This window comes from Myotis davidii, unplaced genomic scaffold (assembly GCF_000327345.1).
Source record: "Myotis davidii unplaced genomic scaffold, ASM32734v1 scaffold1, whole genome shotgun sequence".
NCBI lineage: Eukaryota > Metazoa > Chordata > Mammalia > Chiroptera > Vespertilionidae > Myotis > Myotis davidii.
In genome coordinates this window covers 10,423,337-10,438,063 of record NW_006294681.1, presented here as the reverse complement: position 1 = coordinate 10,438,063, position 14,727 = coordinate 10,423,337, and the positions used below count along the sequence as shown (strand labels likewise).

Sequence of the window (14,727 nt, the reverse complement as noted above, 5' to 3'; positions counted from 1 at the left end):
AGGTGGCGGTGTCCCCAACCCCCCAATCAGCCCTACCCTGAGCGTGACTGGGGGTGGCATCTCAACCTCCTGATCCGCCCTGCTCTGTGCATGACAGGGGGTGACGCCCCAAATCCCCAATCAGCCCTGCTCTGAGCCTGACCAGGAGCTGTGGGGCAGGCACCTAAGGATTGGGCCTGCCCTCTGCCACCCGGGAGCGGGCCTAAGCCAGCAGGTCGTTATCTCCTGAGGGGTCCCAGACTGTGAGAGGGCACAGGCTGGGCTGAGGGACACTCCCCCACCCCGCTCCCAACCCCCAGTGCACAAAAACTTGTGCACTGGGCCTCTAGTATCTGTATAATATTCTATAGCGTGTTCACCACCAAAAGTCCAATTTCCATACTTCTATAGCAAACCTAGACCCAAAATATTTTAAGGAACCCCAGCTGTCTTTAGAACTTCTGTTATCAGTCAACAAAACAAAATAAAACAAAAACAAATTTTTTGCTTTATGTTTTTTTAAAAAACATCTTTTCAATAAGGCTATGGATTTTCTAAAGGCTGCCTAACATAAAATGAGTTTGAACATTAACATGTAAAGGACAAGCAATAAAAACAGTATTATGAGTGCAGACAAAATATCCAAGAGCTGGAGAATGTGACCTCTTCTAAGGGGAATAGAAGGCAAGGATTCAAAATGCACAGCTTTTGAAAGCTAAAGAAAATGACAACAACTGAATTGAAAAGGCTGAACTTAGCATTACCTTCCCAGAACACAAACATATATTTAGCTTAATAGACTTGAGTACTATCTCAGGAAAAATCTTATATATTATGCATCTAGGGCGATGAAAGCTGTAGAAAATGATTTTGCAAAGCAAACACACTGCAGGCTGACAGTAGCGGAGATAAAAAAAAACAAGTCCCAGGCACACATAATAAATTTAGGTCTCATTTCTTATATATCATCACAGGAGGAAAACAAAAGAGTGGAGGAAACCTCAGACACCAAACTGAAGCTTTAAAAAATGCGTGTGTTTTTTCTTATTATAACTGTAAAATGGATTTATACTAGAACATTTGAAATATACAGAAAAATATAAAGAAAAACATAAAAATTACCCACAATACCACCACCCAGGGAGAACCATTATCAAAATATTGGCATGCTCATTTGCATCCCTTTTTCTATGTACATATAAAAATATAATTTTTTAATAAAATTGGGCTCTCGTTTAAAGAAAATTTTATATATGGTCTCCCCCCTATTAATTCTTTGACTACACTCTCATGTTGTTATATATTCTTTGAAGGTGTAATGTGAATGATCCATGATACTGGATCTTATGAATTTAAACAGAATTATTTGATCCTTTCCATATTACTGGACCTCTAGGTGGTTTCTAATTTTTCAGTTTCATAAATGGCACTGCATTGGACTTTCTTGTGATGAATCTCTATTTACTTTTTAGCAGCAACTTAAATGTATATCAATGTGTCAAATTCAAATTTAAATCACTCAATGTAACCATACATTTACCAGTGGAAGTCTCTGGAGACAAGTACAAATAATGCATAACAAATAAACCATACTATTTTCATACCACTCAAAAGTCTACATTTATCCTTCTGGGCAGTCATCTTTCAGGCAGCGCATTAGTTCCTCTAGGCAAATGGAGTATATCACTGGGCTAATCTAAATGTAATAACGTGAAACTTGGCTGACCCAGACTTCTCCAATATCAGTATGCATGCAATGACAATATTCTAAAGATTGAAAAATACCCAAGACTCTCAAAAATACATGCCTTATTATCCTTTCATTTAAAACAATATACAAGGGGCATTAAAATGAAATAAATAAAAGGTTATAGCCAATGGAGGTTGATAGCAACCAACTCTTATCTAGACATACAAGTTCCATACAGTGTCACTTAAGGTTTTCTTCACATTCCAGCTTTACGCTGTCACTTCCAGTTATAGAACTCTTAAGTGCTCTCAACATATTGAAGTTATTAATGGTTCTTGTTCAGAATTATATGGACTTAAGATTCCAGTTTTAAATTCCTTGTAGTCTATTTTTTAAATGGTTCTATTTTCAAGATTCTAAATAGGGTTCTCACAAACACTACAGTGTGTGTGTGTGTGTATATACATATAGACATACCTGTAAAATGTTTTTCTCCCTTTAGTCAGTGAAGGGCAAAATAAAACGTAACACAACAAAAATACTGCTTACAGTACTGGTCATATGAACGATGAAATCACTCAAATTCCAAGGCTCTCCCAGACTAAGATAGCCTGGGCTGCCCTATAAGTTGTGTGGACTGTGTATACTGTACAACTCTAGGGAGTGCAACCGTACCCTGATCTCTGTGATGGGTACTCGCTGGGGTGGTGCGGTGCACAACCTACATAGTAGTATGTGATGACCTTGAAATTAGCTAAGGCAATACTGTTCACCCATCCATTACGGATTTGTGCATCCTTCCCCCATAGCGAGCTATGAAGAAAGGGAAGTTTGAGGTGGGAAGTGGCCTTTAAATCTATATACTTTTTAAATAAAGAAAATGCTGCGAAAACAAAACAGAAACAATGACAGTTTCTCCCTGGCTCTTCTGTATCCCTCCCATCTCCCCTTCCGACCATCCATTAGGAAGAGCCGGGTACCTTGTTTGAGTACCTGTAGGTTTCTGACTTCTTCCCGCACCTTCAGCTGGAGCACCTGTTGCAAGATGTGCTGCCGGAGGTTTTCCTGGGCGATCCCCATTCGCTCAAGCTTTTTGTCGGTAAGTCTCAGCAAAGCTCGCCCTGCAGGGGTTCAGGAAATACAAGGAGAAGCACATAATCAAGGGCTGGGGAAGGCTTTCCATCTTAGTCTTGGCTAATTCTTTATACCAGAAGTTTCCATCTAAACACAGACTCTTCAGAATACAGGATCCCCCATGACTCTGGTGACAGGAATGGATAATCTGGATGAAAAAAACCCCACATCTTAAAAAAAAAAGCCACATTTTAAAAAAACATATTTTTATTAATTTCAGAGAGGAAGAGAGAGATAGAAACATCAATGATGAGAGAGAATCACCAATAGGCCGCCTCTTACACGCCTGACACTGGGGATCGATCGAGCCTGTAATCTGACCGAGAATCAAAAACCATGACCTCCTGGTTCATAGGTCGACGCTCAACCACTGAGCCATGCTGGCTGGGCCAGAAGCCCAATTTTTATCTAATATTGGCAATCCCCAACTGACCCACACATTGAGTGAAATGAAACAGCAACATTTTAACCTGGGTATTTGGGTCACAGACTGCAGGTTTCCATAGAAACAGTGCTGTTCGCTGGATGATGGGTTCTGAGGCTGGCCCACAGGAGCCCATGTTACTGCCAACTCAGCTGAAGACCTGGATGCTGTAACTGTGGTTAGAGAGAAACTCCAAGACGTTTAATGCAGGTTACAATAACGTTTTGGTGAAATATGTATTTAGAGTTCCAGTTTTCATCTGCAGCATGAGCTCCCTTGCTACACCCCTGGTGCTGGGCTAGGCTTCCACATCCAGCTGGTGGGAGCTAAGGCTTCCTCCCAATCACTGGCCTAAGGGGTGAGAGTGAGATGGGGAGGGGGAGTGAGAGCTTCCACAGACTGCAAAATAAGGAGCCTCGGGGTGTGCATGCCTGCCGTGTGTAGACACCCTGGACCCTAGGTAGCCCTGCATGGCTTCCTTTCAGCCTCTTTCTTCCCCTGGAAGGTCAGGTGCTTCTGCTGTTACTTTGGTCTCCATCAAATTCTCAAATTCCCCCCTCTCTGTGCTTGCCTTGAAATAAGCACAGGCCTATTGTGAGAGCTGAGAGCAAAAAATACAGAGAATGAATGTTGTTAAAGGCCCACAGCACCACCCTGTGTGCTACCCCCCTTTGCCCCCAATCATCATACTGCAGATCTCTCCTCGACTGAAGAAGAGTCAACTATGTGTAATCAATGGTAAGTCTTTGGGGATCACAGCATACACATTTCAGAAGATAAATGGTTTACCTCTTTAAAAAGGAAACGAAATAGCCAGAAGATGGGGTTAATGGGCACACCGAGAATCTTATGGACAAAATCTGATTCACTATTTTCTTTGGATGGTTTCTATAGTGCCACCCACATCCGAGATTCTGAAAATCCTTACAATAATTAGATCACTTCCAGGAGCCAATGTCCCATCGATCTCCTATCCCACCCCCCATGTTGACCACACACTAAGAGTATCCCAATTAAGTGTGGTGCTGCTTTAGATCAGGAGTGATAGGTAGTCAATTGTATCCTTTTTTTTGGAATTTATATTGTCATATTTTGTTGCTTATCATAAAAATCCAACTGCTAATTCAACAAACATTTATTGAGCATTTACTATGTCCCAGGTTAACTCCGTGTGCTCTGCTGTCCATTGCCTACACAGGAAGAAATGCGGGAGGGAAAAGTCAACTCAATCTCAAGAATGCAGCACCAACTAAATTTCCTTAGACCCTAAACCACAATGCAGGTGATCTAGGCTGCTGGGCCATTCATAGATGCCTAGATTCCTGGAGTTGAAAGAAGCTTCAAGTCCTTCCCATGGATTGTATTCCTGGCCTTTTACTTCTTTTTTTTCAAATCAAAATAGGAAGTGATGGTGCCTTGGACACAGGTGGAGGTGAAGAAGTAGAAAGAAGTAGAATTTTGGGTATATTTTGAATGACACTGGGATGTTTAGAGGTGGGGTATGAAGGAAAAACAGACATCAGAAATGACTCAGGTTGTCCCCCTGAGCCCCCAGTGGCAGGGGGCACCATTTCAGCACAGGACATTGAGTCACTGCCCCAAAGAAGGATGTGTGGGAAGGAGGAAATCCCATTAGTGTTTCTGCTGTTTTCTTTTTCTTTTGAGAGCACTTCAGATCTGGAGAAATGATAAAAAGGATAGAATTAAACAAGGGAGGACAATCAGAATATTCCAGAGTGGTTTTTTCCTCTTCTAATATGTTTTTATCTATTCTAGAAAGAGATAGGAAGGGAGAGGGAGAGAAACATTGATGAGAGTGAAACATCAATTAGCTGCCTCCTGCACATCCTTTACCAGGCATCGAGCCTGCAACCTGGGCATGTGCTTTGTCTGGGAATTGAACTGGTGACCTCTGGTGCGTAGGATGATGTCCAATCAACTGAGCCACATAGGTGAGGGCATCCCCATAGTATTTTCATTCCTTCAGCATTCTACTCAAAGCCCAGAGTTCTGAGTTGAAGGGGTAGCATAGGTATAGCCTGGTGGAATGTAGAGAAATAAGAAGAGTCTGTTATGAGCTAAGCTCTCTTGGCCCCAAGAGAGTTCTTGTGTGCTAAAAATATTTCCCAGGACTCTTTATAGACGTTCAAGCAGGGAATATTCTGTGAAGAAGTTCACCCAGCAGAGACATGGATCTGGTGCCCTGCTCACAATCTTGGAAAATTAGAATTTTGCTGCAACTGAAGCTTGAGTACATACATCTAAGCTTCACCATGTGTGACTCATCCCACTGCCAGCTCCACTAGAATAAGTACTTTTCCTGTCAGGTGTCCTATTGTCCCAGGTCCCCTATTGTTGCCTACGGCTGGCACAGAGTAATGCTCAAGAAATATTTATTAAATGAATATACTTGCTGCTAAAATGAATGTTGTCTTGGTTACTCACAAACTGATGACCTCAAGGTCATTAAATTACTGTCTTTTCTGATGCAAGGTACTCCGTTGGAGACTGACTCTTAGGAAAACAACAATGAGAAACTGGACGTCGTAGTGGGAGCAAGCTGCGTTGTGTTGGTGGCAACCACAGAAAACACGTGCCAAGTAAAGAAATAGAGAACTTGAGACTAAAGGAGCGCTCCGCCTTTCTGCAGGCTTAACGAAAGACACGTGTCTTGTTCTGTTTTGGAACAGGCATCAAGTGCGACTACAAGCCTTGCTGGATAGATGGGCAGGGAGAACAGGTGAGAGACAATTGACTCAGAGGGCAGTGCCTTCATTTCCTCTGGTTGCCATAACAAATTACAAACATGGCGGCTTAAAACAACAGATGTTTATTCCATAGAGTTCTGGAAGCCAGAGCTCACCATCAGTTTCACTGGGCTGAAATCAAGGTGTTGGCGGTGCCACACTCCCCCTGGAGGCTGTAGTGAACATTTCCTTTTGCTGGCTACCACATTCCTTTGTGATTACTGCCTCTAATCCAGGGGTGGGCAAACTTTTTGACTCAAGGGCCACAGTGAGTTCTTAAACTGGACCAGAGGGCCGGAACAAAAGCATGGATGGAGTGTTTGTGTGAACTAATATAAATTCAAAGTAAACATCATTACATAAAAGGGTACGGTCTTTTTTTTTTTTTTTTTTAGTTTTATTCATTTCAAACAGGCCGAATCCGGCCCGCGGCCGTAGTTTGCCCACGGCTGCTCTATTCTCTGTCTCTATCTTCACCTTCTCTTGTGTTTAATGTCACCCTGCCTCTCTCTTAAAAAGACACTTGGGATCTGATGTAGGACCTGCTTAAATAAAACAGGATAATCTCCTCACATGAAGATCCTTGACTTAATCACAAATACAAAGACCCCTTTTCTTTATAAGGTAACATTTATAGGTTTCAGAGATGAGGACCAGGTGTCTCTGGGTGGCCCTTAATTCAGTCTACTACACACTGGAGGGAACCTGAGATTTCTGAGTGTGGCCCAGGATTCACGGTGTCCACACAGAGAACGGAGGTTCAGGGAAAGGGACTCATCTAAAACCGCCCAGGAAATAAGGGGAAGATTTAGGTCTGGACCAGGGGTGGGCAAACTTTTTGACTCGAGGGCCACAATGGGTTCTTAAACTGGACCGGAGGGCCGGAACAAAAGCATGGATGGAGTGTTTGTGTGAACTAATATAAATTCAAAGTAAACATCATTACATAAAAGGGTACGGTCTTTTTTTGTTTGTTTGTTTTATTCATTTCAAACAGGCTGGATCCGGCCTGCGGGCCATAGTTTACCCACGGCTTGTCTAGACCTTCAGTTCCAATCTGGTCTTTGGCCTCTAGTTCACGTGCCCCCCACCTTCTGCTCAGAGAACTGTCACAGAAGCCCTGTCATAGCTTTTCAGGATGAAAGATCGCACGCTGTAAAGCACAGTCGGAAATTCCAGGGTTAGCTGGAAGATGTGCCTTTAGTTCATACCCTACTGGGAAGTCTTGGTACCACTGCAAGTGGTTGGGAGTCCACATTTCCCAGAGAAGAGGCTGAATTACAGAGGTTACTATATAGTTACCCAAACTAATGGCCACTTACTTACTGGGTGAGCTCCAAACCTGCTCTCAGGTAAAGGCCTGCATCACCCAAGGTGTAGCGTTCCCTGGCTCTACTCCAGTTCTGGCTGGGCCAGAGAAAGAGAGTGACAAGTGTCGGGCATATAACCTGTGTTCTACAGCCTGAACCTGTGTTTCTTCATCTCACCACTATTCCAAAATTGGAATTTGTGAAACAAAGGAATAGGAAGAGAGATATAATTGCAAAAGCATGAGGTCAGGAGTTGAAAGGTAGAGATAGATATATGCCCAGAAAAGCACACTGGAGGCTTAATTTCCTCATCTCTACCATGAGGATGAAAAGGACACTATTTCATAGGGCGACTGTGAGGATCAAATGACATAACACACATGCCCTTTGCAAAATGGAGTCACTATGAAGATGCCATTTGGGTAGTACCACTCTTTGGATGGCTGAGAATGCTTTCTCCTTCTTCTCCTCATCACAACAATGACTATAATAGCAAATATTTATTAAGCAGTTACTGTGTGTTAAACACTGTCCAAAGAACTTTCCAGGGACTACCTCATTTTCAACAATTCTCTGAAGATACTAACTACAATCCATTACTAGCTACTGTATACAGTGGAAGGTCATACATGTACTAAACTGCAGATCTCAGATACAGATATGCATAGAGACATGCTCTGAACCACCTCCTAAACTTCTGCCCAGGAATTCTTCAAACAGACCTTATGCACTCCCCAAGCCCATTTCTGTCAACTCTCACATAGGCAGCCCCACTAGGGAAGGCAAGAGACTGATGGGCAGGGAAGTCACCATCTCCGGTGACTTAACCCCTTCCCCGGCAGAAACGTGTATACACGTTTTCACAAAATGTTCTTTTTTCAGTCGTCGACAAGTATGCTCGTCTAAAACTTTACCTTCAAAAACCAGCTACATATGTACCATTCTAAATAATTTCATCTAGAAACTTTCTGAGGAAATACTATTCTTAACCACAAAAATGGGAAGAAAAAATAATTAAAAACTGTTTTCATAACCAGCATCAAAAATACTATATAGAACCAAAATAAAAAAATTAGTCTGAAAAAGAAACGTTTTTAACAAAAAAATTGTTGGGGAAGGGGTTAAAGGCGAGCAGTGCAAACAGTGGCATAACTTCATGATGCACAAGCCTGTGATGGCCGTCAGTATTTGGTCCTCACTCAGTGGAGTATGACAGGAGACAGAGGGGTCTTTGAGAGCAGGCTTTAGACTGATTCGTCCACTCCTTTATCATGTAGACCAGGGTCCTCAAACTACGGCCCGCGGGCCACATGCAAATACAAATATTGTATTTGTTCCCGTTTTGTTTTTTTACTTCAAAATAAGATATGTGCAGTGTGCATAGAAATTTGTTCATAGTTTTTTTTTAAACTATAGTCGGGCCCTTCAACGGTCTCAGGGACAGTGAACTGGCCCCCTGTTTAAAAAGTTTGAGGACCTCGCGAGCTGCAGTTTGCCGACCACTGGCATAGGCAAAGACAGGGCTATGAAAACCAAATTGTACATCTACGAAACTGCATAGGGCTGAGTATGAAGTGTGAGGCGGGAACCCTATCATGTGGGGGTCTGACCTGACATTTATGATGCCCACCTGGCAGGTAAACCAGCCTTGCTTTTTTTTCTCCTCCCCACCTCAGAGCAGCACATAGGAGACACAGGGATGATGTTCACAACTCCCATTTGCAGAACTAATATTATGAATAACTCATTTTTGCCTATACCCAACCCCTGCTCATTTATGGTAAAAGACTCTCTCTTTGCATTTGGGGGGATGGGGTCATCAAACTATGACCCTCAGGCCACATGCAAATACAAATATTGTATTAGTTCCCGTTTTGTTTTTTTACTTCAAAATAAGATATGTGCAGTGTGCATAGAAATTTGTTCATAGTTTTTTTTTAAACTATAGTCGGGCCCTTCAACGGTCTCAGGGACAGTGAACTGGCCCCCTGTTTAAAAAGTTTGAGGACCCCTGATGTAGACTATCTACACCTAGACCTTGGGCTGAGCATGTCACATTGCTAGGAAGTAAGAAAGGTAAGTAAGTTCCCTGCCAGGAGGACAAGCACAGGCTCTTCAAGAGCCCATAGGTGGGACACCTAACTTAGCTAGGGTCCTTCACTAACAACAACAACAACAAAGAGTCAGGAAAGAGGGGGAAGGGCAACTGAGGCACAGGGATCAGTGCAGTTTGCCGACCACTGGCATAGGCAAAGACAGGGCTATGAAAACCAAATTGTACATCTACGAAACTGCATAGGGCTGAGTATGAAGTGTGAGGCGGGAACCCTATCATGTGGGGGTCTGACCTGACATTTATGATGCCCACCTGGCAGGTAAACCAGTCTTGCTTTTTTTTCTCCTCCCCACCTCAGAGCAGCACATAGGAGACACAGGGATGATGTTCACAACTCCCATTTGCAGAACTAATATTATGAATAACTCATTTTTGCCTATACCCAACCCCTGCTCATTTATGGTAAAAGACTCTCTCTTTTGCATTTGGGGGCTAAAAAAAAAAATAAAGTTTTCCTGTAGAAGTTTTCACTTCTAAAGCACTGTACAACTTTCTCGCTTATCAAGTCCATTTTTAATTCCGCCTCCTCCCGCAATGAAGAGCCACAGGAGCAGGGTTTCACTGAAGTTTCCATGCACCTAGCTAGGGCTGACCCCATGCTGGTGCTACATAAACACAGTATTTGTTAAATGAATGCTGGGTGTGTGACCCAGACAGGACAAATAAAATATCTTACTAGAATTGCTATGGTTTCTCAGAGAGACATTGTATTTCTTAGATCATATCTCCAGGGACAATATAAGCCTAGACTTGCTGTCAATGACTGTCTTTGCTACCGTATGGAGAGATTTTGCTAGAGAATTAAGACAATAGAAAGACAGAAAGAGAAAAAAGGGGGCGAGAGAAGGAAGGCAGAGAGAAAGGGAGAAAGATAAGAGGACATTTCATTTCCTGAGTAGAGTCTTGCCTGAAGTCGATACCCCTGGGTTTCTCATAGATGAATGGCAACGTTGGGGGGAGGAAGTGAGTGAGTTGAGCTCATTTGTAGCCCTTGCACCCAAGACAATCTTGACTTACAGATCTCAGCTTACGTATAATTCCCAGCTGGCTCACTGTACCGTCCTGCATACCCCTATTTCAAGAAAGCCCATCCTGGTGCAGGTGATAAGAATGATATGAACCTACAGTAATTTGTTCCCAAAATGTTAATCATTGGCAAATTCTGGTATTTTAATGATCATTCCTTACAAATTGTTTGGAATACACCTTAATTCTGATTGCATACTTCTGTAAGGTTGATACACCAGGGCCAACCTCCTGATCCAGTTCCACCAAGATCACAATCTCAAATGTCCAGATGACATAATGGCTGGAGGAGAACCACTCTAAGGAGTAGGGGAGCAGGTGGACCACAGTGGACTAGAAAGTTTTGTTTTCCTAAAATGAGCAATTCCCGCCTACTTTTGCTAGGCTAGAAAATAGGCCAAGTGTTGCCACTTCTTTTTTTTAAGAACTGAAAATCCAGAAGTTTTATGAAATCTCCCAATTTAAAAATTGCCCATGTTTTCCCTCCTCTGAGAGCCAAAGAAATCATGTATAGGGGTCACATTTAGCTCACAGGTTGCCACTTTCAACATCTGACTTTTAACCCTCTTTCTGCCACATCCCTCCCACGTGCAATGGAAAGTGATTTGGGCAGCCTTGCCTTCAGGGTTTCAACTGACTTTAGAAATGGACTTGAAGCTGTGTGAGTCCATTCTGTACGTAGCCTATTCTAAATGAACAGCTAACAAGACCAAGGGTAGCTTGAACGAGCCCTCTTGTTTTTTTTATAACCTAGACACGCATTGCAATCCCAGCCTCCTAACTAACCCTCCGGCCCGATGCCTGATTTCCTGAGGGTGACTGTGAGTCACCGGTGCCAGAGCCAACAAGGACTCCGTGGTCAGCCAGCCCACTGCCTCCTTTCCTGGCAGGAAAGTGCACAAAACCTTCCAAGGCCGATACGTGTCCTCTCACCGCTACCTGAGTGCACAGCCCACTCTTCACAGCCCGAGAGCCAAGGCCGTTCACTCATTTGGTGGCATTTACAACAACGAGCAGTGAACTGAAGGCCCTGCTCTGGGCTGAGGGGAAGAGGGCTAATGGAAATTTGCTTTGTGGTTACTGTAGGTAATTCACCATACTGATGAGAACTGAATATTGATATTTTTAAACCAGACTTGGGTAAAAAGACTGTTTTAGACAATCTAGTTTTTTGGTTGGGTATATTCAAGTGCTGATATTAATAACTAATTCCCACCTGAAATATAAACTCAGAAAGAAATGATATTACAGTGTTTTTCAAACAGAGAGAGAATGTGGCCCTGCATTGCTTTTTTCTGCCCTTCAAGAAAGACTACACAGCTTCCAAACAGTAAGATCAAGGTTAAATCCTTTTATGTTGCCTGTAGTACACAGAATTACCAAATCGCCTCCAAAAAAAATTAATTTAAGAAAACCCTAAAACATTTTGTTTGGAGATTCTGTTTCACTCCCTGGGAAGACTCGGTAATTACTTCCTCCGTACCGCAGAGCAGATTTTTCAAGCAAAGTCTAGTACCAACATAACACAGACGATAGCCGAAGATGGATGATATCATAAACAACCTTCAAGGTCTTTTCTGTTCCTGATAGGTGGACCTACACTCCTGGTGTGCTGGCGTTTATTTGTTAGCATGTTTATGCATTGTTCTGGGATTCTCTGTTAATCAAGTGTCACTAGATGAGCAACCCACTGTACATTAGACACCTTTTAAAATTAATTACCAAGAGGCATGCGAGATGCCTACTGGCAAGCCTCCTCCTCCCCCTCGATATTCTTCTGATGGCCATCACAGCCAACACGTGAAGTGTGCCTACGCTGAAGAGACAGGCACGGGCATGCTGGCTGCTATCCTTAAATTAATTTGAACTAGTGACCCATTCCCAAAGTATCATTTAAAAAGTTTCAAAGCTACTTTGACTTTCTCTTCCTGAATCCTAGAAATTGTTTTTCCTTAAACTTTTATTAAATGTTTAACTTTATTCATATCAGGGACTTCTTTAGTAGAAAAAATTAACAAGTGAGCATTGTCCCAGCTCCAGCTATATTCAGCAAAAGAGATGAAAACAATGTTCCTGCCTTCAGAGAGCTAAAAAAAAAAAAAAATTACCTGCAGATGTGAGATCAGCAAGCATGAAATGGCCTAAAAGCAATTACAGTACACCCTCCTTTAATGCCATTGAGAGGTTCTGTGACTTTAAGTGAAACAATGTATAATGAAACCAACGTTACCATAGGCTAATTGATATAAACAAGGGTTAAGTTCCATCAATGTTATAAAGAAATGATGCTGAACAAAATGATGTTACTTGAGAACCTGCAGTAGGTGATAAAACCTGTAGCAAAGACCATGAGGGCCATGAGATCTAATAGGAAAGCTTTGGAAAACAGAAAGAGGCCTTGGTTCTGGAGCTGAAAGTCAGGGCTAGATCAACCAGTTATTTGCTACATGGTTACTGTGATGATCACCTCACTAGGCTTCCGATTCTTTACTTGTAAATTGGGGGAAGAAATGACACCTTCTCTCCCAAGCTGTGCTGATTAAGTACTCTACGAAGAAAGCAGAATAGGAAGTATCATTGCCACTTTTAGGACACACAACATCGGATGGGCAGTGGTGTAGCTCACTCCAAAACTAAGACAGGGGCACCGGAGGCAGGGCCTCCTCATCTGTAACAGGGGAGTAATGATGTTAGTCACTTTTCTATATGAAAGTTAAATTAGGTAGCAAATTTGAAAGAGTCTAGCATAGTGCTTGACTCAATACAGTTTTTTCCAATTAAACATACAGGTTACAACAAGGTGTATCTTGTTTGGGTTTCTATATTTATAGTTACTATGTCCTATATAATAAAGAGCTAATATGGTAATTAGACCGGAGGGTGGAACGACCTTCAGGAACGACCTTCTGGAATGGTCAGTGGGTGGGGGTGGGGCCACGAGGGCCGAGCCCCTTGCACAGATTTCGTGCACTGGGCCTCTAGTTATAATAAAACCATGAATTTGTTCACATGCCTGTCTTCCCTCCCAAATTTTGGGGTCTTTATGAAGAGAATGTGGGTTTCAGTTAACTGAGGAACTCCAGATTCAGCAGTTGGTAGATGTTTACTAAAGTTTTGCTGAATGAATACATGGCCCTATGAGAAAAAGAAAAGAAATTATTTAATCCCCATTTCAAAGACCAGAAAATAGGCCAGAAAAGTGAAGGGACTGGCCCAAAGTCACAGGGCTAGGAACTGGCAGGGAAAGACGGGAACCAAGACATGTGATTCAAATTCATGCTGTCTTTGCTTAGAAAGGCTATGCACACGTCAGATTAGCATTCACTTACTAAAAATCAATGGTGCATGAGGTGGGGAGGAGAAGGTACAAAGATCGAGCCCTGCAGGGCCACTGACCCAGCCTGGGACCACTCCAGAGGTCAATCCCAGCTCCAGAACCACAGCCCAACCCTTCCCTCTGCCCAGTCCTGTTTCTGTCATTTCCTCCACAGGTGTTGAACCTGAGGACACCACCCACTAAATGTCCAATGTGCAGATCTCCTCTGAGCCTGCTTTCTGGGGGACCCAAACTGTGACAGGCTTTTGCTGGAAAAAGGGGGGGTGGCGACTGATTCCCTGGCATAAACCTTACAGGTTGCCTGTAGCGATTTTAAAACAGCCCAGGTGGCTTCCTTGTACCATCCAGCATGCTTCTGGTCACCTACCTTCACAGATGTGTGTGCAGGGAATGAAAATGAATTTTCACAGTGACCTCTGCAGTATATAATTAGTAAGATAATTCTGCTGCTAAAAATTCTTGTGTATATCACCTATTGACTTTATAAGTGTGCCTCATTTCCATAAAACACTATATAATCATAGTACACTGTGTTTGAGCACTATGTAAATCATAAATACATATACATATGCATGCACACATATATTTCCATACACATATGAACATGTATGTATAATTTATCTTACCGAGGGCTAGCTCTATGCCAGGCACCATGATACATGCCTGACAGGAGTTAATTCACTGGGCTCTCAGGGGGAGGCACAATGACTTCTATTTTTTTTTTTTAGATGTGAACACTAAAGCCTAGAGCAGTGGTTCTCAACCTTCCTAATGCCGCGACCCTTTAATACAGTTCCTCATGTTGTGGTGACCCTCAACCATAAAATTATTTTCGTTGCTACTTCATCACTGTAATTTTGCTACTGTTATGAATCGTCATGTAAATATCTGATATGCAGGAGGTATTTTCATTGTTCGCGACCCACAGGTTGAGAACCGCTGCTTTAGAGGAATTCTGTAAAAC

The 14,727-nt window shown here is 42.6% G+C and overlaps 1 protein-coding gene across 2 annotated transcripts in view; it reads right to left on the bottom strand.

Moving 5' to 3' along the window:
- The window catches only part of SAMD12 (sterile alpha motif domain containing 12), a 335,667-nt gene that overhangs the window by 147,275 nt on the left and 173,665 nt on the right, over window positions 1–14,727 (bottom strand). Inside the window, exon 4 of one of the 2 annotated variants that reach the window (XM_006769102.2) lies at window positions 2,650–2,790. In XM_006769102.2, coding sequence (XP_006769165.1) covers window positions 2,650–2,790 — 141 coding nt within the window. Of the gene's footprint in view, window positions 1–2,649; window positions 2,791–14,727 lie in introns of those variants that run through there. The other variant, XM_015567452.1, reaches the window with a different exon arrangement.